Consider the following 27,663-nt stretch of genomic DNA (forward strand, 5'->3'; position numbering starts at 1 on the left):
AGCTCCTTGGAGAAGGCAAGCTGGGCATGGTCTTAGGACCTGACTTCACAAACTTGTGTTTCGTCTGCCTCAAAACTTGGGTTGTCAACGTGCGGAAGGACATTCACAGCTGAGGGCTGGGATTCGTTGTTTACAAGATGCATGTTGTCATCTGTCGAGAACAAAACCAAGAACAAACAAGTTAAGAAGTGTCATAGGCAAGCTTTACTACCTTAAAGCACACCACGCTTGCTTTATTTCCACAAGCCCACTGCAGTGGTCTTTTCCCAGCACTTTTCCTGCAGAGTGAGAAGTCCAAGGCCATGCTCCAACTACCACTCTTCCGCTGCCCCTCATTAGTTTGTGAGCCCATTCTTGACACTACCTGTCATGTCTAGAGGTATCTGCTCAGCTCCGGAGTTCACTTCTCACTAGTGCTGAGCCAGCCTAGGCTGTGAGCTCAAGTGGCAGAAGGCTGTGCAAGGCTACAAAATCCAACTATAAAGGAGACCTTCATTATAACTTTAGGGCTGCTGAAGACAGGCATCAGGAGCAACTTTAGAGACTAGGTTCAGGATAAACTGTGGGACACAGGCTGATTCAGAGAAGAACGCCGCTTCCCTACAGTCTGACCTTGTCAGGCTGATGTTAGTGTGTGTCCTTGCCACTCAAAGTGAGAATACACGAGGGCCTGAGCCATATAACTAATCCAGCATCACTTCAGTTGCCTATAGGAATGCAATTTCAACTTCCTATAAGCTAAACATGAGAAGTGCCCTCTGCTCTACTGGGATACCTAAACGGGGCACTCCCGTACACACGTCAGTCGCTGGAGCAACATGTCCCACAGGAGGCAGGCAGCAAATCCCCCGCTTTCCTATCAGCTAGGCTTCCCGCAGGAAAACTAAGCAGACACAGCCAGAGCATCCCTTTCACCTCTGCATGCTTCCCCACTTACTCCTCTTCCCAAGGCCATTACACAATCCAGGGGATAGTAATTTTCTTTGTTAACCTGGAACCTTTCCATTTTTCCAATCAACAGCAACGCTGAGCGTGTGTTTGCAAAATTGAGCACTAAAAAGACATTTTCAATTAGTTTGTTCTTGTTCAAAAAGATAAGGTATTTGGAAAAGCTGATAGTCTTTTCCAATTAAAATTGTCTGAAAGTGTTCAGGGATGACTCAGCCTTGGCAAAATCTGAAATTCAATTGAAGTATTTGTCATCTCTATTGTGCATCATCTAAGCTAGAGCAGGACTGACTCCCCAGAAGTTTTCTGTAAGTAATTAACTACTTAAAGCAGACAGATCTGGTGGCAAAGCAACACTCACTCATCCAAAATTAAATCTCCAAAGAGACAATGAGATGAGAAACATCTTCAGAAAAATCTCTTTGGCCTTTAAGTAGTAAGCCTCTGATTTTCAACTACTCTTTTCATAGACTTCAGTTTTTAATTCACATTTAGGTTGTCTTTCATTTGAAAACAAAGACCAAGTGTCAGAGCCAAGTACTAAAACAAAAGGAAAGATTAAGATTACCGTTAAAAACAAGGTATTCAAGCACTGTGAGATGTTATTAAGGCAAACCCCCCTAATTCACAGCATAAGCAATGAAGTGCAACACAGTCTAGCAAGACAGATGAAACAGTAGACGCACTTTCTGATGGTGCATGTTCCTCCAGAACAGATTCATCTGCTCCTTGTACAGAAGCATATCCAGATGATGCTGTTTCACTATGATTATCCTCTTCATTAACCGCAGAGACATTTGATGTCCTACTGGATACTGTGGCTTGCACAGATGCCTCGGTCCCTTCTTCTACATCCACCTTTGTGAAAAAAAGAGAAAATGGTTCAGTCACAACTTTGTAGGAGGCTGCATCTTTCCAGGAGACCAATGCCTGCAAGGACTGGAGTCTAGTGAACTTTTACCCAGAAAAAAAATTAAAATTGAAAAAAGCTCTGCTGTTAACCTCCAGCATCATAAGTGAAAACCAGCTACTGCTTAATTGAGCAGGAAGTTCAGATGCAGCTTCTGCATTCTTCAGCCAGCTCTTCCCTTTTACTGCCCAGTACCAGGAAAATAGATTCTTCCTTCCACTCAGTGCAGATCTCCCTCCCAAAGGCAAACTCTGGCATACGTTTTAGCTGGTCCAGGCAGCATCAGGCATTGGCAACAGCATCTTCCCCTGGCACTTACCACAATGAGCAGTTGCAGAACACATCAGAAATTCCTTATGACTTCCTAGAAAGTCATGTGGCTCTAAGAAAGCCATACATGCTAACACATTCACTTTTCAAAGATGCCAGGTACTTAGTAACCGAATAGAGGCTGGTTTCAGGGACAGTATGAGTTGTCAAAGTCCGCCCAAAGCTTTGAGAAACACCCTTAGCTGCAGGCGCGAGAGCTAAGAGCAATTCTTCAGTCATGCATTACAATCAATTTTGGCTGACATTCTGCCCAAGGCTTTAGATGATACCAACTGGGACCAGCTCAGCTGCAGGCTTCACTAAAGGGGACACGGCAATTAGTCCTGTAGCATCTCGCCACTGACATGGCAACACCTGTGCTTATCATCCGTGCTCTGGAGGCAGCATGAAATAACTCAATATGCGATTACCTCACTAGCGTAATACTTGTAATGGCATCTGCCACTAAAAGACTACTGGCTTACCTCAACACCCAAAACTTTGAGTATGTCACATTTGCACATGGGGCATGTCCTGTGTTCCAGAAGCCAGGGGTCAATACAGTTCTTGTGGAAGAGATGGCTGGTGGAAGAAGGTAACCAACAAATTAGGTTTCACACCAGGAAAACTGTTTGTGGCAGCTAGGAAGGCCCATTTAGAAACACCAAGAATTTATTCATTCTAGAATGGATTACCCTGTTTTGCCACAAGTTTCAGCTGAAAGTTATGGATAGTTGGTCTCTCAACCTGTAGCTGGTTTATGCTTATTAGTATCTCTATACAACTTGCTAGAATTCAGCATTATCGTCTTTGCTATATCAGTCTTAAGCTTTTTTTAAAAATCTGTGTACAATACATTCCCAGCTGATAATTTAATACAAATATCGACATCTCAGCCTTAGCTTTAAGGTTAACTTCTGTCATGCAGGTGTCTAAATAGGACTTGTTTCTGTTAAAAATACATAGAAAAATCATATCACAGAATTATGCCCCCAAGATAAACTATACTCCCACACATTTACTTTGTCTGTGCAGTCACAGTGTATTCCAATAGGATATTCAGCAGGCTGTGTACTCAAAGTAAATATAGTTGAGCCATTACAGATGCAAATGTGTGCTTCTGTGAAGACACTGAATTCCACAATGGGTCTGAATTAGGCCACAGATTTAGGAGGATGACTTGAAATCCTGTAATCTGCCTGTTCCATCAGCCAGAATAGAAATAGCAAGGCAGAAAGGCACTGCTTTATATTAATCAGAACTCTATTTGAGGCAAGCGTAGAGATCACCACATCCAGTGCTCAGTTTCCTACGGCCCAGTATGATACCAGGATTCTCCAATTCAGCCCACATAACCAGCACCTCCTTCCAGCTGCACCAACATTATGTCTAGAGTACAACCTGAAACTTCCTTGATGTATGACTATTTTAAGTACTTGGACTTAACACTGGTCTTGTGTACCTCTGCTACTATAAATGCCTTCAGTTTGACTATCTGAACAAGAATGACTTCTGCAAATACACACACCCCAGATACTTAGATACCACTGATGTGACTCACAGGAGCATTTGATCGCTTGTTTCTTTTGTGGATGTAGTTAAATGCTTTCAACAAGTAGGGTCTCAGTGTTGAGGTCAACCACGAACATCAAGTATATTCTTGCAGTAAATATCAGTTTATAACTCATGTGAGAGAGAATTTAATATGGTTGGTACTGGCAGAGATTACTACTGGTGAAGATTATCAAGTAAATGCAGTCATCTTAAGTTAATGCCTCTTAGAGCTACATTTGGGCCAAAGAGGAATGAAACATCACAAATGCATGTAAAAGCAGTCTCAGAGCAAAGCATAATGCAGCAAATTTGTGTATAAAGGATACATTCAAAAGCAGTTACTCCCCTCTTAACCCTATCAGTCATGCTTTGTTTGCAAGTTCATATCACTATTAGCAGGGTTTATAGGCAAATAATAAGAAGTCGGGTCTCTTATCAGCCAAAAGTATCTGGGGCCTGTCTAAATGCTTCTGTACTCATGGGACTTACTTCATTACTAAACAGGACTACCCAGGCAGGAATACTGAATAATCATTAACACACACACACACACACACATCTGAAAGGTTATTCAGTTCTGTTTTTTTCTAAACTACCAAGCATTAGATCAAGGAAGCTTGTTGATACCACCTTAACAGGCCAACTTCGTGATATCAAAACAGCTTAAAAGCCCTACTGCTTGGGAGCAGGGAAAGCTTTTGCAAAACTAACCTGGTGCAAAGGTAGCCCCAGCTCAGATTTGATAGTGTTTGACAAATAACACTGCTCAGCACACAACAGCAGCCACAGATTTTTCCATTCCTCAGAACCTGATTTTTCCTACATCGCATTTTTTCCAAGTGCTTTTTTGTAACCCTCCCCAGGGGTTACAAAACCTCTTCCCATACAAAGTTTGTGCAGTTCACTTTGCAGCCCTCTGGTTTTAGCAGCTTTGCCAGAGCAGTCCCATTCAGCAGGCACAGGGGGAATTCCCACAGGACAATTGTGCTTAAGCCCTGAAAAGGCTTCATTTCTCATCTTAAGAGCAATCAAATTAAAGTCTTAGTGCTACAATACCAGGCTTCCACAGAAGCACAGCAATGAGATACAACAGTAGAGAATTCTAGAAAAATAAACTGCTATAACTCTATTTTGGTCTCTATTTCAGATGATGCATACAAGAATAGAAATGTTTTCTTCTAAGCTACCAAAGTTAGCATGGTTTAACAAGTTTAGCAGGAACACGACCTTCTTAGTAACCAGTAAACTAAGTGACGAGAAATGGGCATAGCTTTGCCAGTTATCTGCAATTTAGAGGTAACATTCTTATACACCAGCAAAGGAAAAAATCTTTAAAAAGCCCTGGCATCCCCTGGAGAGGCACTGTGGTCTGCCAAGTTATACTTGTCAACCCACTCTTAGGGGATGTTATGAACACAGGCCATTGGGGCACCCTACAAGTGTGTATTTACACAGTTCCCGTTGTTTAAAACACTGTTTGACAGAGATTCAAGAATTCTTGCTGTGCAACAGCTTGATTAAAGTTTGATCAGCTTTGTTAACATAGCAGAAGAAACAACCAGTAAGAGGCATACTTCCAGATTTTGGATGAAGGAGCAGTTTGGAAGACAACTTACTTGCAAGTCAGAATACGTACTACTTCATTCGGCTTGTACAGCTCAATGCACACAACACAGCTATCTCCATCAGGACCAGTTTCCTAAAGCGGTGAAATGAGTTTACAGCATTAACGGGCTTTGGAAGCTTCCTTTGACCTACAGTCAGATTTAATGCAGACAAAAGGGTCTAGCTAAAGTAATCTAAGATAGCTCCAGTATATAATCTTATATAAACACATCATGTGGTTTACTCATAGTCAAGCTGACACTTTAACAAAAGCATTGAAAGTTTAATCCCACAGTTTAGAAGCCCAGCTGCGAACCATCATTTGAGGCACTACTGTAGAGGTTTAGAAACTGCTACCTCCAGTTTTAGTTACAAAAAGAATACCGAGGGAAGCTGATTAGATGTACTAGTTTACCTTTAAGCATCCATGCCAGCAAATTAGGACCTCTCACCTCAGCAAGACTACAAGCAGCTAAAAAACCAATCTGATTTATAAGAATGCACAAATTGAAAAGTCTTGCACCCTGGAAAAGGACCTGGTCTGAAAGAAGAACCATCTCTGCAACAGACAAGTTATGGGCTGAGAGAGACTTCTGCACCCTGCTCCAGTACTATGGACCACCCTCTGGGTTCTGTCCAAAGGGCGTGCCGTAAGGCTCAGGAAATTATAGGATCAGTCATACCTTGTCCCCTTGCTTCAGGGTGCGCAGCTGTAACTGTTCAATGGCCTTCTTAGCCCTGGCCTTTAGTTGTCGCTGTAACAGAAAACAGTCCTGGTTAAACACGGTCTTTTTTCTCTTAAGTGGTGGTTACTTAAGACTTGCCAAGGTGCCTACTGCAAGCAGGCACCAGTTTTATAACCCAGATGTTATCAAAACAAGCCAAGTAAGCATGACCATGCTATTTAGAGACAACATGAAGCAGAGTTTCAGCACATACTGATGTGGTTATTGCCTCTTGATGACACACCAACAAGGCATTTGCATATGCTTTGTTTTTACCTAACCTTTTCACAAAGCACAGTCATTTCAAGGATTTCTTTTTTGAGAAGACGTAAGATAATACCTTGATCAGATTAGACCTAGCCAAAACAAACAGAAGCCTTCAAATTGACTGAACATGGAGTCTGACGACAAATAATTTTAACTACTCACTTTATGACAAATTCCTGGCACAAACTCACATCCTGATGAAAGGTGAGATTCTTTACCAATCAGCCCAGCTACCACCAACACACCCTCAACTAGTCCTCTGCCACCACTGCTTTACAGAGCACGCAAACAGCTCAGACCGCTCCTGTCAAGTGGAAGAATGTAGTTTTAACTCAATTTTGGTTCAAAGTAACATGCATAAAGGAAAAAAAAAAGGGCTCAGTACTATTTCTCCCCCTGCCTGTGACACAAGGTGTGAAACAAATCAAATGATTAGCCCCAGGTGGATTATAGGGCAGCTTAAATGAAAGCAGAGGAGGAAGCATTCCCCTTCATGCAACGATTTGCTTGCTGCTGTCAGCATAGCAGGGCAGAGATGGGCAGAGAGCAGAAGCCCAGCTTGCCTGGTAACTGTTGCTGTCCAGCTGCCACTGCAAAGCATTTAATTAGCACAGGCACCACCGTCCCTGTTTAAAGGTCACGGGTTGGTGCTGTTCCACCAACACAAGGAATATGACTGTCCTCTCCCTCCCCGGTGCGCTTATTGCCTCAGAAGACGGAGGCGTATCGAGCAGCTCTGGCAGTGCCGTCCCAACACGGGACTTATCTTAGGGACAGACTAGACTCAAGTTTTGCAGCTAACCAAAAATCCTCTTCCCAATTCAGCTGCTCAGCGCAGGAACCCCGTGCTGTTAGCTTTCTAGCATTACTTCCCCTTATGCATTTTAGTTCATTTACAAGAATCTTTTCCCAGATGAAGGTGCAGTGCTGGTGGCACAAGTACACAATGAACAAGTGGGTGGAGGGCTGCTGCTGACACCTAATAAAGTCGGCAAGAATTGGTAATTCAAGTCTGCTTAGGATTCCCTGTGCCAAAGCAGTTAATGGCAAACAAGTTGATTTATATGGTCCGCTGGGACCCTGTCAAACAGTTTTGGTGCAAAATGACCTATTTGTATATCAGTGTTGGTTTGGGGTCCTAAGATAGAGCATCAATGGGCATGCTTTTAAGAGTTTAATAGCTGATAGCTATTGACAGCTATCAAGGATGAGATATACACAATCCAAAAGGTGAAGGATGCAAACAAGTTTTCAGGTATATTTTTTAGGAACAAGAACTAGTCAAGTTTTCTTTGAAGCTTTTAAAGTTCTTCTGCTGAAGACATCAATATATGTTTCTGTATATCACTTCAGGTTAACTTTAGAATGATGTTCCCCTTGTCAGTGTTTCAGACTGCAGCCACAGAGAAGCAGCCACATACTCATCTCAGTAAACACTGAGGGCCCCAAAAGTTTCAGCAGCCAACGTGGTAACATCAGAGCAGGAATGCAACAATATTAGTATTTCTCATATGCAGCCAGAACTGTCTGTCACTGCTACTTGTTATTAATTGAAAACTAAACTTTCTAGGAATGTACTCCCTCACACGGTATCTAATCTACACATCTAATGTCAGGCCAAGAATATTAGACAGGACCCAACTGGCTGTATTGTTAATAATTTACTGAAACAATATTTTAAGTTTTGCCTGGGCACAAGTTCAATTGCTCTTCATGAAATGCACCAATGGCAAAGTCACCTTTAACATTGATTTTGGTAAGTACAGCAGAACACCCCTCCGGGGGGATGGAAAAAGGTTGCAAGAGGAAGCTTTTTATTGAATAGCCTACCAGGAAATCCAGAATACTTGAGCTTGGAATGTCAAAGCATTTTGTGAAGCCAAGTTTTTCAAGCAAACATTAAATGTTAATGACGTTAAAAGTCTAAAAGCCCTAAGCCAGCAACTCGAGAAAAAGTAGCTGGCTAAGTTGAGGCAGAAAAAAAAAGAATCAAGATATTACAAGACAGGTCAGGTCCCAGCTCCTATTCAGGCTCTGGCATGTTGAAGTGGAGAGGTACCTAACTGAGAAAATTGAGTTTGCTGTCGCTTAGTCCTCAGCCTTCCCTAGTCCAACAGTGCTGATTTTATCTCCCACCCTTTCTGCATAGGAGTGCCTTCCTGGCACCCTGCAAGCAGGGTCATGGCAATGCAGACCAGCGAGCTCTAAGGAGGTCAGGAACTCCAGCTTTTCTCTTGTAAGCTAAGCAAGTTCTTCCCCACAGGTAGCTACTGCCAGCAAAACAGTTTTGAATTGTGGAAAGTTGAGCAACTCACCTCCTCCAAAGCTATTAATTAGGTCATTTCTCAGCTGCAACATCTAATCTTTATGAAATCAATGGAAGTGAAGACTTGAGCTTAAATTAGAAACCAGGCCACAGATAACATCACTGGCCATTTCGCATTATTAAGTAAAGTTAATATATTGAGGAACTGAATTTGCCAGTACTCCGCTGACTAGAAAGGCAGCAAGCCACCTACCACACTTAACTTGTTTTTCCACCTTCTTTGCTCACAGACCTCATGATGCAGTAAGAGATCGCAGAGGTGAGGACTTCAATTTCAAGCCCAGAAGAAAATATGCATTCAGGTAAGAACTAGCAGGTTGTAAACAGTTTAGCTAGCTGGGTCATGAAGAAAAAGCTACTCTATTTTAACTCACAGTTAGGACAGGCGTGCTATTAAACATATGTTTTTGCTTGGACCGCAAGACAACAAGACTGGCTCATGACAATTGTCACTCAACTTTTTAAGGAAACCCTTTGCACAGTTTTACATTACTGACTTGTATGCAATCCCTGCTCAAGCTGAGAGAGACACAGCTGCTTCAAGAAAAGTCTACAGAGGAGAACATGTTTAAAACCAGCATTATATGTGATCAAGTCATCCAGAAAAAGTGCTTTCACCAGAAGTAGCAAGTAGTCATACCAAGAAGTACAGAAACTGTACTGGCAAGCAAAGTTTAAAGGTACTCAACAGCCTGAATGTCTATAAAACAAGAGATTGCTTCAGAAAGCACTGAAGTCTTAAGATTTTTCTCAAGCCAAAAGAAAAGGAAAAACGTATTGCCTATATGGTAATAACTGGAAGCCATTCAATTCAAGCAGGGGTTACTACTAGTCCCCTGCATGAATGAAACACATATCTAGTCATCCCCTTGTTTTCAAGAAGCCTTTGCAGAAGAGACAAAGCATCTAGAAAATGGCTTCCCCTCTTTCTGTTCTACCTCTTAGTAAGCAAGTGGGACTCAAGCTTCATCACCCTTTTCAGTCCAGGGTGAGAGCTCTCCTTGGGCTGTGGCTCAGTCCACAAGAATAAGCCAAATATTCAGGAACCTGAACATATAAGAGACAAGTTGCAGAACATCATTATCACATATCACAATTAGCTCATCATAGCACTCTGCAGAGCAATTCAAAAGTGTTCATGTTGGTTCAAGTGGTAGACTGACACTTTAGAAGACTGCTCACACAATAGCAATAATCCCACAGGGAAGGTCAAGAAAGCAGGCAGATACTTTGAAGAGTAGTAGCATGGGGTAAAGGGGTACATTCAGAACAGCAGTTCACTTCTGAAAGAAGGAAAATTTGTAATACTTAGCTATCAACACACTTGACTGTTTCCTAAAGATACCTCCCAAAAGAATGTATAACCATTCGACATCTGTGCAATAAAGGAGACAAAACACTCCTTTACTCTAAATAACAGAATGAAGTCCAGGCAACCCAAGTTTCCAAAGGGCTGAACAATGACAGGAAAGCTCCCCATGTAGCATGCAAGCTGATCAGTTGTTTGACTAGTATTCAGTATTTCATGCAGCCAAGGCAGTTTAAGTATCAAACTTTGGATATACGCTGAAAATCCAATCAGCTGGCCAGCAGGGAACACTGCAGCATCACCTTTTAGTAGTTCACCTTCGCTAACAAGAACTTTCTTGTTGTTCTTTGCTTATCTAATCATTGTGAGGTCAGTTTTTAGATGCCATGGTATAAAAACAATTGAAAACAATTCTGGATTGTCTTGAGTTTCACTTTTACAAAACAGTACATTTTTACCCCCTGATAGCAGAGAAGCTTTCTTCTATTCTTATACTTTATAAAGCACTTTTTAAGGCTCCTTAATTTCAGTTCAGCTGAAATCATGTGGAACTGGCATGTCATTTATCAATGTTATTTTTCAATCTACAGTAAACTCCTTGTGCACACAGAACCCATGATAGAAATAGTTTGTGAAGGTGCTAGCCAAGCAGACTGGATTTTCCCAGTACCATCTACCACCGAGGCATTAATAACATTTGTAGCTTGTTGCAAGCCTGATAGCTCAGAAGAGAGCTGGCCTTCCACAACTGCTCTGTTAAATACCTTCAGAGGAGGAAAAATTTTCATCTGATATGATAAAGGGTCTTTTGCAGACCAGCTTCTAGGGTCCCCAGTTTTTCCTGCCCAGGTTTGTTTAGCATTGAACAGAGTTCTCATATTAGGGTAGATGGCAGGGAATGAAAGACGGAATTCATCAGCAGGAGACACCGTGCATCTCTGTCCACAGACGTCAGCAAGAGGACAGCATCAGGTTAGAGCTCCATGTCATCCCTCATGAAAGGTGCTACAGAGAACTCCATATGGCATCCAGGAGTGGCAGTGCTACATCTCACAGGCAGATGACCACTTCCAATACTGCTCTTCCAACTACTCCCTTATTGTATCCTTACTCCCTTACTGTATCCTCACACCACTTCCAGGTGTGGCATAACACCAGAATGCAAACGGGCTAAACAAAGCACTTAGAGGAAGCCTAGTCCAGACGTTGAGGCAGACGCAGCTTAGGCAAGGCACAAATACAGTTCAGCTCACTGTTAGATCTCTAGTCTCAGTGAGAACACAGCCAGCTGACCATCATCCACAAGATTACACTTAGACAGCAGGATTTCAGAACACAAACTCAACTGAGTTAGTTAGGTTCTGTGATTACTGGAGGGAACCCAGCATTCAACCCTGGCCAATATTTGAACCCAGCATTCAACTCCAGGAATATTGCTGTCATTCACCCTAGCTAGTCTCTCCGCCTGCCAAGCGCAACGATGGTTCTGCATGTTAACATTTTAAAGCAGCCAGTCCTAAAGTGTTGCAGAAGCCTGAAACTAGCCTGAATTTCAACACCTGTGTCCAACTTCTAGCTTCATCACCTTATCTCAGAAGGATCTTGCTCAAGGGGCCTGAAATCTCCAGGGCAGCAGAAAAGCTCAGTAGGGCAGGTCTTCTACAATAGCAGAGAAGTCTGTCGCTTCGTAACTACCCAACCACTGATCCAGAGATAATTCACATTCTGAGCCCAGCTAGAATGAGATGCTCATGCTATCGCTGTCTGTAGCGGAGGACTCCGTAACAACTCTTCTGTCAGAGTTCAGGTTGCTCCTGCAAGAAGCACTGCAAATACCAATGGTCTCCTTTGCACCGCAGCTGTAAGGGCATGGCTGAAGTAAGTACTCACATCTGAGCCACTCAGATCCTGTTCCTGCTGCTGCCCATCACCTTTGACAGATGTCATGCCAGGACTTTATTCTCACTTAAGGCTTTTGCTTAAGCCCTGAAGTAGCAGGTTAAGGCGGGTCTGATCAGACTGAAGACAAAGCTGTAAGCATTAGTCCTATCAGCTGATCAGATTATTGCACAGAAGAGAGTTACTTGGAAACTTAACTCATTAGCAACTCCCTGCTTGGGGTTTAAAAAGAACACAATTTAACAGTGCTTTTTTTCAACTCCTAATTGAGGCTGTCACTGCAATTCTCAAAGCTTTCAGTCAGAAAGCAGCTTTCAACAAGCAGCGATTTCCCAACTTGTGGTCTACAGAAAGGCAGCCAAAATCATGCCCCGTTTTGCAGACACATTTGCAGTCGTGTCTCACATTACAGCTAGCACATAGGCAGTGCTATGTGGGAAGTGTAAGGGTCAGCTAAAAGCAGTTCAGCTCTCTCACCGCCTCCGATACATCAGCATTACGGCTGCACTGCAGTTCAGGGAGTAAAATTTGTATGAGACAGTTACCTAAACACGATCAGTTGCTTTCTACAGCCAGTTTACTTTTTGCTGTTTCTTTGGAAAGTTTTAAGCTGTTAAAGATACATCTCTTAGCATTTTAAAGATCACACTCCTTCCTATGGAATGAACAAATACAGTAATTTCTGTGCTCAACCAGTATTTTGCCCTCAAGATCCACAGCATGGAGGCTCAGGGGTATAAAAAAAGCAATGGCACACATAAACTCACCTGATTCCTGGACTGGGCCCTTGCGATTCTGAGTCTCCGAGCAGAATAAAAAATAAAGTAGCCCATGGTTGCTGCTGTGACAATGAAAAATGACACCGAGATGAAGAAGATGGAGTATTGATTCATCCAAGGACCATGCTTTTTCCCCACTTCAATAACCATAGTCACTTTCATGCCACTCTCAATCCGGTGTAAGATTTCCATGCCTTTCAGGTTGCCAATCATAATTGCAACGATGCTTTCAGCACCTGCAAAGGAGAAGGGGAATCCATGCTCAGTTCCCAGGTGTTGTATAAAAGTCAATGTCTTAGATGTTCCAGTTCAAGTACTAAAGAACAGACTAGAAGGTTTCTAACCAGCATTTGCAGATTCAACATGAGCTGATGGAATAAGTGTCATCTCCGTGTGCTTGTTCAGCCGAAAGGTATGTCCAATTACTTATGAGCTGCATAAGTGAACCACATTTAGAATTCGTTCCTCTCCATAGCACTCCTCACTCCCATACAGGACACACATTGTCATTATTTTAGACTCAACATTTTGGCGATTTACATTTTAACATGCCTTTGAACTACATGCAGTTAAAAATAAATCCTATACAGGATGAGGTCACTAGGGATTGTGGTATCTCCAGGAGCTCAGGGATGCCAGGTAAACAGCTGGTGGCTTAGGGACCCTTCCTGTAATGGATCTGACTCCCTCCCTGCTCTGCTGCTACTTCTTAACACCTCTTTTCTAAATCTGACCGTACTGTTGAGTACTTCCCCAGACACTGAGCAAAGCCATAGATCAGCCTTTGCTTCTGTATTTTCAGACACAATTGAGAAATGTTTGAGTGAAATTTGGTTGTGAACTATAAATGTTGTGGGTTTCCAAAGCAAATTCAGAGGGAGGCAAATATTGAGGTGTGCTCAGCTTTTAAACAGTTGGTGGCAGATGGCAAACTCAACCCAGATTTTAACAACAAATTTCATTTACTCAGTTGAACATCATGACAAGCCATCAGAGGAAACAAGGGTTTTATGGTAGGAAGACATTTCAAGCAACTCTGGTCACCAAGTACAGAGCAGAACAAAGCTGCTTTCATTTTGGTGACAAGCAAGTGCTGGAGGACACTTGATACTATTTGCAGGAACTTTAGGCAGCCCCAATATAACAGAGAGGTTCTTGAAGAAAAAAGGGAGAAAGGGAGATGACTAATTGCCACTGGCCTCTCTCTAAACTAAACACAAGAAAAGGAGATTCAAAGACTAGCTGGTCAGGAGTCTCACTGCATTAAACCATCAACTGCACAATGTTTGTAATAGATATTGCATGGTGAAGGAATAAAGGCTGTTACAGAAGTGCTATTTTTAGCTAACCTCCCAGCCAAACACTTTTTAATGAGGAAACCCATTTTTTTCCTCCATTAAGAGAAACCTTATCCAAATTTCAGCTATCAAAAAAAACTAGAATTGGTGTTAAACCACAAAGGCTCTCATTTGAGAAAGTGCTTATTAGTTTTCCAGCTTGTTCACATAATGCCTTTGATCCAAGATGGCTAAGCATGATGTCTAGCAACTCTCCTCAGCATGACTAAACTCATCTTTTATTCAGAAAGCTCCTTGTAATGAGAAGTACATCACACAGAGAAGAGGGGAAAAAATTTAAAAAAATCAGCCAGACTGCAACTACTGTCCTTTATGATGAGCTAAGGCTTATACGTCAGTTATAAAATGAGTTGGAGTCAGGTGTTAGAAGCAAGGAAAGAATTAAGCATGGGTCAAGTCAGAAGCTAGACTTACCTTCATAAGCATGGAAGAAAGCGTGGAAGAACAGGCTGTGACAACAAGAAAATAAAAAGCCTGCCAAAAAAAGCAAAAGAAGCTTGGTCTGCTTTGTTGCCCTTCGCTTCTACATGACTCGCTAGTCAAATATAGCTTGTGGTTTGCGCAACACAAGATGTAGTAGGGAGTCCTGTTAATGAAATGTCACCATCAGCCTGCAAAATCGCTTCAGCTACTAAGCCATCAGTTGTGAACAAGTTTTACCCTTAAAGGAAAAAATCTTGCATTTAAGTTTCAGGCTAATCAGTTCACCAGGCTGTCTTTAGCTGACAGTTTTAAGTCTTTTCCTGACACTTTTCCCCCCCCAAGATGTCTCTTGCAATTTCAGTTCTGCTTTAAGCAAACACATGCGAGTAGTCAGCTGGTAGCTTTGACACCCGAGCAAGAAGGGCAGGAGTGAGAGAGTGGTCATTTCCATCAGCACCTGCACTACTCCCCCCCCCTTGGAGTAAACCCCCAATGACGTACCTCAGCATCCATCTTCAATACTTTGTAATGCAAGCTCTTAGGGCCAACAATTCATTTCCAAAGACAATTACAGGTGAGCTAACCTGACATCACATGAAGTTAACCAAATGCCTTGTGCCAACAACAGGGGAAAGGAATCCAGAAGCTGCACCCAGTTTCTGGCCATCAGTAGCACAGGAGTTCAGTCACTTCAGACGCTCCTTTTGGACAGGGACTAAACAAGGCCCTGGCACCGTCACACAGGGCCTCTCATGGGGGCATCACCTGTACCTGGCAGAAAACGAGGCCTCCTTCGCCTACCAAGAGGCGATTCAATGACACCCTATATTAGCCTGAAGCTAAGACAGAAGCCTAGAATCCATGTTTAGGACTACTGCTGTACTTCTAGAATAAAACCATCTAGGATCACCCCCACCCAACGCTTCCTGAGCTGCTAGATGGGTCCCATCATGACAGGTACTGAAAGATGTTACCATGGCCTGGAAACCACCAACCTAGACAGAGGCTCCTGACAGCGCTTGGGCATCTTAATAGAAATGAACTATTTGAGGGGACATCTGCAGAGGTATCGCAAGCACAGCGGCTGCCCTGAACTGTCAGCTTTCTTCCCCCCCCCCCCCAGACTCCAGCAAAGCAAGAGGAAAGTCAGTTAGTTGCGCATGGCGAAAACCTCACAGAAACCCAAGTTCCTCGCCTAGGTGTCAGCTTTTGTGATTCAGGTGAAGCTTTCTGTAAATTTTTAAGGGACATTAGAAGGTGAGATTAAGCTGCTGCCTGTTCAGCTAATAATGGGCTCACTGCTAAACAGAAGCAAGTCCTGTTTAGTTAAACATTCCCAGCCTCTTTCCTTTCTCATCTCCTGTGAAATTGGAGAGGGAAAGTTATTCAAGTCTTTAGACAAATACAGTCTGCCTCTGTAGATGTGGAGTTTTGCAGAAGGTACCTCCCAAATCATAAGGCAGCACGCTGGTCAAAATCTGAAGGATGCTGTTTTGCAGATACAGGTTGGCACAGATGAAGCACAGGAACTTAAATGGTTTGTTGGGATGGGGTAAGAGCTGGGACACAAGCACGTTTGGCACACAAGGAGAGTGCATGACTGGGATCAAAGTTTTACCTTCCTGTATCAGGTTTACTTACATGCAGAGTGGAGTTGCATCTATTTATACCAATATAAATACCTATATTAAACCCTGCCCTGCAAAGACTTCACTTGTTTTGCCATTACACTTCTGCTCCCTGTAAACATGAAGTTACAGGTTTGGCAATTCAGTAGAGAAATGCAATGTGCAAGAGGTGCACAGAACTGGGAGTATTAACTTTTGCACAGTAAACACCTGCTTTTTCACATTCATTAAGGGGGATTATTGCAATGCAGTGCTACTCTCGTGTGTGCTACAGTAAGTCTATTTTGAACCAAGCAAATTGTAGATCCTTCAGAACAATCACCCCACAATATTTAACAGATTGCAATGTAACCTTTTAATAGCAGTCATTTATAGCTAAAAATCACAATCTGTTTGTGCATTAAAGCACATCAAGGCAAGGATTAGATCTTGGGGCCAACCAAATCCCCCGCTGCAAAACAAGGTATGGCAAAGCATTGCTTACCTGATTCAGATTAAGTATACACAACATACAGGATACCCAGAACTTTAGTCATATGCAATGGCTCACAGAGCTAAGTCCCAGACGAGCAGGTCCCTACATGCCATTGCTAAGTATGGTGGGACTCGATGACATACCTCAAGGCAACACTTGCATTGCAGATCCAATGCACCTATGCATTGATGCCTCCATGGTCTCCACGTGTTGCACAGCTATCGTCATAAACCCTCTCCCCACAGAAGCAGCTCAGAGGAGCTGTCATGGCATGTTCAGGGTGAACAAAGCTGCAAGCCAATTCCCACAGGAGGTGGGATTTTCAGACCTGCCTAAGTTTTTTCCTTCCTCCCCCATGCAAGTGAAGGAATAAGAAGACCCAGCAGCTTAGAAGAACTACCTCCTTCCCAGACATATTACAAGTACAATTACAGCAAATTCTAGAAAAACTACAAGCAGATTCCTCTGGGTGTTACAGCAAATTTTTTTTTTAATGAAAAAGGGAATTGGTTTTCTACATATATTGATTACTAATATCCATTAATGAGCATTACTTTCTCACTTCTCTGTTGGGACCTGTTGAAGTTATCCACCCTTTCACCTGAAGGGTTATGGTACAGCTTCCAGGTGGTCTGGCATTCACAAAGTGTCAAGGAGATTCAGAGATAGTGTCAAGGAGATTCAGAGATTAAGGAATACACCAGGTTTTGCAGTAATTAGAGGCTACATGACTGAAGGCTTTCTGCCCAGCCCCCAAAATTCGCTACTGTTAAAGCCGTTCTATAACACAGAAAGAGAAAATAAAACTTTAGAAGGGAGCTACGCTAGCACTCCAGGTGGAATAAATGCAGCAGAGTAAGGCTTAAAAGCCCAGAGACTACAGCCACAGCATGCCAACTTACAGGAAAGTTCTGCCCACAAGAGACTCTGCAAGGGTGACACTGAGCTTGCTCCTGGTCTTGACTTGAAGTCTGTGCTACCAGGGAGCATGGGAAGGCCCCATCAGCCCTTTAAGAGGACAGCTGCTAGCTATATGTGTACACCTGGGATGAAAGGTGAATGCTAGCTTAACCATAATTAAAATTTATCCCTAGTGTCCTGCATCTCCAGCCTTGCAGTCGAGCCACTCACTGCATGAGAACATCAGAACAAGTACAGGGCACTGCCTAAGCTTCACCCATTGCTGCTTTCACAGCACCCATCCCTTCTGAGACAGCGTTGGTAAGCAAACCTTCCCCTGAGGAGAGCAGCATGTTGCTATAGCAGTGTTTTCCAGGGTAAAATCCTGCCTCCTGGACGCTCCGGTGCAGGCTCCTACAAGTTGAAACCACTCCCCGTGCGGCAGCCAGCTCAGGAGGAGGAAAGGGGCTGTTTTGGGCATGCTACTTCTCCCCAGAGCTCCAACCAGTTTGAAGTCAAACTTTGCTGTTGCACTGTCAGTTCTTGGCCTTTTCTTCCAGATGTTAGAAGAAAGAAAACTTTGTTCCTGTGTTAGTGTAGCTTTTGCGTTGTGCATTTAATAAAACTGAAGCACAACCTGGAAAGGAGAGGAAAGAGAGCACCTCCAGTAATTTAAATCTCTGACGTATTAGCAAAACCCCCTCAAGTTATGAAGGCCATATTTAAGTTCCCCAGCTAATTAACTGCCAGAAAACAAGTTTAGTTTTAAGGAAATCTTTCTCAGCGTTTGAATTTAAGGGCTCTTTATTGTAATACCATGTTTCTTATTCACCACTTGAGTTTCATAACCAAGAAAACCAAACTGGCTCAGACTGCTAACCACAACGCCAGCTTTACAACTGTACGCTATTGTCTGGTGCAGCCTATTTTAAGGTCTAATATACTAGTACCTAACAGAAAATACCACGTGCCTTCAAAACCTAAGCAAAAAATTCAGTTATGAAGCTTGCCATCTCTGCACACTTTCTCCTCTACCACTGACTTTGATACCCCACCTACCACCACAGAGAACATTAATTCAAGCTAAGAGAAATATTTAACATTTTCTCTGTGCAATACTCTGAGGTGACACTGCCAAACGCCATATATGCTTTTCTGACTCTTGTGAGACCCTGGCGAAGGTTTTTGCAGTGAATAATTAACTTCCAGCTGTTTGACAGCTTTGCATGTCATGGAAGCCAAGTCAAGAACTCCAGCTCCAAGTCAGCTCCTCCAGCCTAACATAAAATTGGTTTCTCAGCTCGTTCAGGCATTGGAACTGTTTTGCATTGTTTAAGCTTGCTTTAACTGAAGCTGAATTTGGTTGGTTTAAGTCATGACAGACCCTTTCATTTCAGTTTAAAGGCCTCTATGTAAGCTGGGGAAAATTCTATAGATCTTTATTTTCCCGGCTAGCAAAAGCCAACAGCGTGATGGGACCCTTTCCCCTTTGGGAGCAGACCTAGCTACAACACAGTTTGGTGAAAACATTGGAGGAAGGCAACAGTTTTGCAGGCATTTTTAAGAAAGAAGGTATAAAACATGGTAAGTAGGCAAGTTATTTCATAACAAGGAAAAAGCTAGCATGCCACACACAAGCTCCAACATTTCAGAGTCCGTAATTTTCTCCCCTCCTTTCTGAAAATCCAAAGTTTTGCATCATCTTTAAGCAGAGTGAAATTAAGCACCCAGAGTTTGCCAGTATTATTTCACTTTGTCCAGCGAGCGCGTTGTGCAACCAACGCATCTGCCATGGCACAGCCACGGCTTCCTCTCCCCGGGAACCTGCACAGCTCACCCCACGGCTTGCCTAACGCTTCACTCTGGTATACCCGCGAGCAGTCCTTGGTCTTGGAGGTGTTAGCAATCCATTTCAACAATATTTTAACCTAATATCCAACCAACACTAAATTTTCCTTAGGATTCAACTGGGTTTTTAATATTGAAGAGAAACCGTTTCACGGAAGTCACTGGAAGGGGAAGGAAAGGAAACAGTACAGTAATTCTATCTGAAAGTTAAACATTACCTTTGCCTGTGTAGAAGGGGTTTCCTGACAGGCTAGCCATGGCTAGCTGATTGGAAGTTGTTTAATATCACAGTGGCAGAGTGAGTCCAGATAAACTAAGAATTTATTTTTTAAAAAGGATCACTTTTTTGTTTTACAAAGGAATTAAACAGCAATTCAGCAGACAATCAATGAACTGTTTTCTCTGAATGCTTTAAGAGGACTGAGAAATGAAGGATGCAATTATTAACAGATTAAAGGCTGCAGGCATTCTGCTACAGCTGAGTAAATTCTGCCAGAGAACTACTACAGGATGAAGGATTTTATTTTTAAAGAGCTTGCATGATCTTGCAGAGAAGTCTTCAGAGAACGCAGTCACACAAGAACTAATCAAAGTACCGCGGCAATGACCCATCACACCCCCTTTCTGAAGCTATATAAAGCCCCAGCTGACCACCACGTAAGCCACGTGCTCAGAAAAAGCAGAATGGAAGAAATTACTTTTGATTTTGATTGTGTCACATACAAAAAGAAGAGCAAAAAGCAGACTTCAGGGTTTGAATTTTTAAGGAAAGGATAGGCTTTCCTTAACCACAGCAGAATCACTATCTGAAGACTCTTTAGGGAGATGAAATACAAACCCTGGCCTTGGTCAGATGATGGCTGGATCTTTGCTTTTATCTACATGATATTGTGCTTGCAGCACAGAAGATCAGCACTAGCTGTGCCTTTAGCCTTAGTCAAAGGAGCTATTAGCATTCCCCTGGCATCCCTCCAGCCCCCAACATCAGCAAAAAGGCATTAGGAGATCAAGCCACCTCCTGTACTTCAACATGAAAGACACTGTCAGTTGACTCTCCAACAATTTCCTACCAGATTAGCACACCTGGCTCTTCATGCATGTAAGAAGAATATTTAATAGACTATCTTTCAGGTTTAAAAAAAATTAAGACATAACATTTTGAATATTGCTTATCTCACTGTATGGAAATAGTAAGAAACAGGATTTCTGGTGGTTATTGAACAAGCTGGTACAAGTTTACTGTTATCTGTTACAGTAGAAAGGAAAATAAACAGTGTACACAGACTGAGCCGGTATTACGGACACGATGTAATTCACCTCGGATGAGAGGCCAGCGCTGCACACAAAAGCCATTGTGTCTCGGCACCATACCATGCTACGGATGGGAGGGCTATACCCGGCCTCAGAGAAGTACTATGAAACCAGACGCCTGCACGCTAGCTCTGCTCTCATCAAATGGTACAATGTTGACAAAAACATAACGATTGCTCTCATCCACATGCACAAGGCCAAGTCTTATCAGGAACGCGGATCTGACCGAGCAGCACCTATGACAGTGCTCATCCTCCACTGCAGACACTGTCAGAGGAAACATCATCCCCAGGGCTTTATTGCCCTGCGATAAGCTCTCCCCTTTGCAAGCGGGGAGGGTGACTGAACTCAGTTCCAGGAGCAATTTAAGCCTGGATAAGCTGACATGTAGGTAGGCTTGTCCCTCCCTCTTCTCCTGCTCTGCATGCTCTCCACCCCAAACATTACCTGGCACCATGATAAAAGAATTGCTCACTTCCAGGCTACTTTGCAGTTATTTAAAACAACAGCCCCTTACAACCCCAGCTTTTTGATTGAACTGTCTTCTTGCTCACACTATCACCTAAGCTTAACAAAAGCTACTTTCAGCTTGCTTTACTTGGCAGCTGGCACTATGCCCGATCTCTTCCTCCTCAACATACAAGTCTTTCAAACTACAGAGGTAAACATTCAACAGCAAGACACTTGGAAAAGTTGCAAAAATCGGCAGGAGTACTCCGGGGTAGGAAGCAATAGCCAGAGCTTTAAAAAGAAAATTTAAAAGAAAAAAAGAGGGAGGGAAGGAGCATTACAGAGACATTTAAAGATGAGCGAGAGCCTTAGAAGATCCTCAGCATGGAGAGGACAGAAGAGAGGGAAGAAGAGAACCCCCCTGCTAACCAGTGGTTGTGTTGCACAGAAGAAACACCTATTTTAGAGAATTCACGCCCACAGCATTCTTTACCTGGAAACATATACCACCATATGCTCCTCACCAACACTACATTCATTAACGGGTCTACAATGCTTGGGAACTACCACCCATGTTTGTCTAGGGAGACTCTTCGGTGAGGTTGGCCTCCAGATCGGTCACCCAACAGTTTCTGCGGATTAGGAAGAATTCCCCACTAGGAAGTGTGGGGAAACTTCTACCAAACAGGCTGGGTACCTAAAGGAACACATCAAGACCAAATGTAGTTTTACATGGCATGAGTTTCCATGGCTCCCCAGGGGACACTGGAGGCAGAAACCAACCTGCACTCTATTATAGTGTTAAAAGTTATTTGCCAAGTGAATTCAACAATTACCAGCCTTTTTTTCTTTTTTTTTTCCCCTTCTTTCTGAGTCTTTGAGACTCAAGTAAATGCTGCCAGGCCCTATTTCTTAGAATATTTAGATCATGAAATCACCCTTTAAAACAGCAGCCAAGACAGTACGCTTATTAAAGGCACTGAGATGAATGAGATCTGTAGGACAGCTCTCTTCACATGCTGTTTGGTCAGTGGCACTTGCAAGAGTAAAGTATCATCTTTCAATATAGCAAACAGCATCTAAAACCCTCTGGAGAAATGGCAATCAACATCCCCTAATGAAAATTCCTTGGTGAATTTACTCAACAGCTTTCAGCAGTTTTGATTTAGTAAATACATTGCTCACCCTCTTCAAATGAAATTGAGCTCACAGCTAATATCCCATGCTCTCAACATACTGGTACCAGCTAAGTGCTCACTGGAAACAAGTAAGTTTGAGAAAGCTAATGATAAAACAATATAAGTTAGCACAGCATAAGCCAGAAAGCATCTGTCTGCAGGAAGACGACAGGTCACATTTGATACAGCGGGGCACAGCGCTGAGCCCGATCGCTGTTTGCTCACTGGCACATTCAAGACTGGAGGCAAACAAGCACCGTCATTGTTTTAGGGCCGTATGTTCCACACAATGAAGCCTCTGCTACACAGCTGTCACTTAGGATTTTAATTCATCCTTTCACATTTCAGCGGCCAAGTACACCCAAAGAGCAAGGGCACTTCACAGACCTGTTCCAGGCTATCTAAGGGTTGGGGCCTACCCTGCAGTTTTCCATAGCACAGAGGTACCTAAATTAGACCAAAAAGAGCAAGGGCAGGGATCAGAAGTTGCCAGTAGCACCAATTAGTCTACCCTGTTTCTCAATGCCTCTCATGCTTGCTCACAGAGCTCTGTGCTGTGGGCAACCCCAACTCACTGTCGCACCCCCACCATACCCTGCAGGTGGGAGATCAGGGTCATCAGCCAGACTCGCGTACCACAGTCAGTTATCTGAATGCCACTATAGCTGTGACATTAATTTCCTCTAAACCAGGCAGCCAGGAGAACTGAATTGAGTGCATAAAGGCAAAGTTGCAGCACATACACATCAAATAGCTATTCTCAGATTCAAAGAGCTACAAACTCCAGGCAGTACAGACTGCAAATACGATCCAGGCACAGTGGCTTCATTCAAGTTCCTTCTCACTAAGGAGCTGCTGGTAGGAAGGGCTAAATAAGCTGCAGAAGCTCACCCGGCCGTGGCCAGGGAACACGGGACAGCAAGTGTCATTAGACAGACCTTGCATCCTCATTCCTCACCTCGGATGGGCTCAGCACAAGTCTTCACTCACTGCAAAGCAGAGGGGCACTATTTGTTTACACAACATTTACAAAGCCTTGGGATTACTATTCTGTCTCAGTCTTTAACAGGAACAGTTTTACAGGTCACATCAGCCTTTTAATATCATGGCAAAATTTTAACTTGTTTCTAAAGATCACGCCTCGCATGAAATTGCAGCAGAGCACAACTAGACACTTTTGCCATACGTTATTTCCTCTAAGCATATGGAGATTAGCCTTCACCGCAGTGAAATTCCTGCAGAACAAGTTAAGTGGCAGTGCTACATATTTAACCTTTCCTTCGCCTTTCACCCACTGATGCAAGTTTACACTTGAACCACATCTCGTTAGCCTGAGACACGCTTGTTACTGTTTTAGCCAGAATTATTTAGCTGTGCTCCCCCAGAAAGAGCCCTCTGCAGATCAGGTGATGTGCTTCTCAAGGCTAGAGTTACATGACAAGAGAGAAACCAAAGAAAATTATCACAATAGCTTTCTGACCTGCAAAGAATCCTTCTCTACCAGCTGCAGGGAAACACTTCACACCAAAGAACACTTTCCATGGTTACCACCATACCCTGACACCAAAGCCACCTAACAGCCTGGTTCTATCTTAAGTCATGGTCCACCTTTAAAACAAACCAACTCTCATCATGCACTTTTCCCCCCCCGCATGCTGCTGTTTTTCTCCAATCAAATGTCTTTTTCAGAAGGTCAATATAGATTACAGAGAGGTGCAATTATAAGCACACAGAACTGTACTTTGAAACCCTGCTCAGCCTGCCACAGAGCGGTACCATCTTCTTAAAACGAGCACAATTAAAACTGAAGTTTGCTAATTGATACAGGTTTGTGCTTGTAAAAGTACAAAGTAAATATTACTTTGGACTCCATTAAGTCCTTGACATTCTATGTGTTAGAGAGGATTAGGCAGGATTTGATCATATCTGATTTGGCTATTTATTGCATTCTGTTGTTTTTATTGCCAGGGTGGTTTGGGTTTTGGTGTGGGTTTTCTTTAAAAAAAAAGTTGGCACACTAAAAAGTCTCCACGCAGAGCACTGATATAAGCAATAAAGAATTCATCAGACTAAACATCATGATTATAAGAAAAGTCGTCTCTGGAAGCAGAATGATCAGGACAAACACTGGTGTCAAGTATAGGCTCATTAAAGTCTCTAAACAGAAAGTGGCTTCAAAAGCCAAGCTTGACAGCCCCAGAAAAAGGCACACTGTACTTTTAGATAAGCTTCTGTTAATTACTTTGTGTTCTGTTGCTACCAAAGTTCCGCAAAGAAAAGTGTGTTATGCCATACATTTTATCAAAGCCCACCCACAGGGATCCTCCTTCTCTGCCAGGCAGATGACAGCTCCCATGCCCCGCTGCGGAGGGGAGAGCCCTCGGCACTGCCGCAGCGCAGGCAGGAGGAGATGCTACCCCAGGCACATCGGGAGATGGGAAAGCCCTGAGGCTTAGCTCCCCCTCGCCCCAGCAAAGCCACCTCCCAAGACTTCCCACTGCCTCAGCTTGGCAGAAGTGCTCGGCCTTGTTTGGTTTCACTTGGCAGCATATTATGGCCCAGTTAAAGCAGAAATGAAGCCAATTAGGAAACCCAGATTGTGAAGTCACCATTAGCACAGCTGCGGCCGTTACAGCAACAGCAGGAGTTGTAGTTGCACAAAAAGTGCTCTTTAATGAGCAGGGCTACCTTCACCACTGTCTCCAGAAGAGTTAGAGCATCTACTCCCACCACTGGAGGCCAGAAGAGGAGACCCATCCCAAAGCATGGTTCAGCAAAGGGCAGAATGACCAGCCTTTACCTCTTCAGTTTGAGCTCAGCCTACAGCACTACACCTCATCAGCATTTTACAAGAAATATCCTGCACTTGGCAAAATGAATGAGGCTGACGACTTGTAGCTTGCTTCCTCTTGGCCGTGCTGTGTTGAAAGCCTGCAACGTTTGTGAAGTTTGACGGGACAGCGTTGGCTCCCAGCAGGGGCACAGGGCAGGGGTGACCCAAGCACAGCGTGCCACTAAAGCCCCGTGAGCAGAAGGAAGAGCATCGCTGTGGGAAGAGGTGAGAACAGGGACTCACAGATGACCATGACAATAGAAAAAGATAACTCAAGTCCAGAGAGAAAGAAAAGTGAGGGACTAAAACAAGGACAAGGAATAAAAGCAACAGCAGCAACAAGCTTAGCCCAGTAATTGTGCTAGGACATGGCAAGGAGGAGTCACACAGATGAAATAAGCGGTTTGACAGAAGATGTCTTCTCCAAGAAGTCCCTGTCCTGTTTGTCTGCAGTTCAGCTGGGAAGTTTCAACATGCCCTCGAGCCTGTAACCCATCATGCAGGATAATCAGGACAGCTAGAGCCACTCTGACATAAATCCCTCAGCAGAAAGCTTAAAGGCAGCATGGAAAGGAGGGAGCTCCTCTTGGAGCAGACCCCGCAGAGAGCAGATGGCTCATTTCAAGAGGCAGCTCCTGGCAAGATTAAGATGCTGTAGGTCTCCCAGCGGCCAGGATGGAGGAGGGGGCAGGAGCACATATACCTTCCCCTCCAGAACAGGTTCAGCAGTGACCTACTCAGGCCAGCAGCGCCGAAGGAGCTCCTCTGGGAGCTGCAGAATTAGGCAGGCACACCGTGAACAGGGCTCAGGGCAGGGATGCTACTGTCAGTTCAGCAGGAGGACCTTGCCCAGCAATAGACAGATCTTGATAGCATTTGCCAGCAGGTGATTTGATTACATAAGAAAGCTCTGCCTCAGAAAGGCCCATCCAGATTGTGTATTTTAAATTCTTAAAGCGGAGTACAGACAGTCATACAGCTCATTAAGATTGCATTCGACGAACCTCCCGAGGCAGCTACTGTTTCCTTGTCTCACCAGAACACTTACCTCCACCACTAACAGACAGAAATCCTCTCCACCCCTTCTAAGACGGGTGCTGCAAGGATATAATTATTTTTCAAACTAGTCAAACTAGACGACTCACTAGTCTTTTTCACTGTTGCGTTTGTCTCCAGAAGACGTGGCTTCCCAAAGCAGCGCGACTTCGCAGAATACCAATGCACCCGTGAGGTGTCTGCACATCAACCCAACAGCCGAGGGCTGGCCAGAGCCACCGAAGCCAGCTCACCCTGCCGCGCCGCAGACAGGGCACCCGCTCGTGCTGCTACCAGAGGGCAGTTACACAGCTCTCAGCCCAGGGCTGTTTCTCAGGAAACACCGGCCTGAAATACAGCCCAATCTCATTCTTCATTCGAAAGATGGGCAGTTCGGGGAAAAAACCACTGCTGGCAAGTAGGAGGCTTTCTACAGTGAGAGAAGAGAGGCTCTGTCATCAGCCTCTGCAAAATGGAAACCACCTCTAAAGGGCTTTAGCCACTCCCATTGGAAGTGGCATTTTGCTGGTGAAAAAGTACCTACAGAAGAGCAAACCAGTCTCATACTCTGCCTGTTTCTGAGCTGGTTAGTGTGCAGGACAGGGGGAAAAACTGTGTCTGGGTGTGGAAACCCAGCCTATTTCAGGGCCCAAATCTGCTCCACAGGCTTTAAAAAACCCAGCATCCACCAACCCTGGGGAGCTACCTGGTCATGCTAGAAACCCAGACAAACTGGAGACACTATTCCCACCGCACCCCCCCCCACCTGCAGCCAGCACCCAGCCCAGAGCGCCCAGGCCGCCTGCTCACCCTCAGCCCACACCAGCAGCCTCAGCTATCAGACATCGTTACTCATTAATCAGAGAAAATCCGACAACAGCAGCGCCTCGAACAGCACCGGCTAGTCCGGGCAGAAACTCTTCTTGGGCAGGAGTCAGACAGAAATTCCAGGCTCTTACTGAGCATCAAAGCTGGGCATGTTCAGCGAGGCCCGCATCAGCGGGGGGTTACCCCGGGACGTGCCCTGTTCCCGCACGCGACAGAGGAGCGGGAAGGGGCAGCTCCCCGCGGAGGGACCCTTCTCTTCCCGAGCCCCGCCGCCCCCCCCCCCCCAGCGAGGCGGCGGCTGCCGGGCCCCGCGGCGGCTCACCGTGGTGGGACATGGGCAGCACGTCGTTGCCGGTGCCGCGGTAGTTGTAGATGACGGCGGCGGCGGCGCCGCGCTCCGCGGCCAGGCGGATCTTGTCGGCGAAGGTGCAGCCGCCGCCGCGCTGGATGAGGGCGAGCCAGCCCGGGGAGCCGCCGCCGGGCGGGGGGGGCCCCGCTGAAGTTGGTGCGGGCGCTGCAGGCGTTGAAGGAGTCGCGGCTGTCGGGCAGCACCAGCACCCCCGCGGCCGCCTGCAGCGGCGAGTCCTGCCCGTACAGGCCGCTCTCGCTCGCCTCCCAGCCGCTCCGGTTGTGGTTCGCGCCGTCCTCCCACGACACGTTCAGCCACGCGGTCCACACCACCGCCGCCGCCGCCCCACGGGGACCCGGCGGCGGAGCGGCGCAGAGCAGCGCGGCCAGCGCCAGCAGCGCGGCCCCCAGCGACAT

The 27,663-nt window shown here is 44.6% G+C and overlaps 1 protein-coding gene across 1 annotated transcript; it reads right to left on the bottom strand.

Annotated features, from left to right (window-relative positions):
- RNF128 (ring finger protein 128) lies at window positions 1-27,663 on the bottom strand. The gene is given in 8 exon segments (XM_059824539.1): window positions 1-151; window positions 1,635-1,806; window positions 2,653-2,749; window positions 5,338-5,420; window positions 6,010-6,081; window positions 12,620-12,867; window positions 27,221-27,374; window positions 27,376-27,663. Coding segments are annotated over 8 exon segments (1,233 nt in total). The 3' UTR covers window positions 1-32.

This window comes from Gavia stellata, chromosome 14 (assembly GCF_030936135.1).
Source record: "Gavia stellata isolate bGavSte3 chromosome 14, bGavSte3.hap2, whole genome shotgun sequence".
Taxonomy (NCBI): domain Eukaryota; kingdom Metazoa; phylum Chordata; class Aves; order Gaviiformes; family Gaviidae; genus Gavia; species Gavia stellata.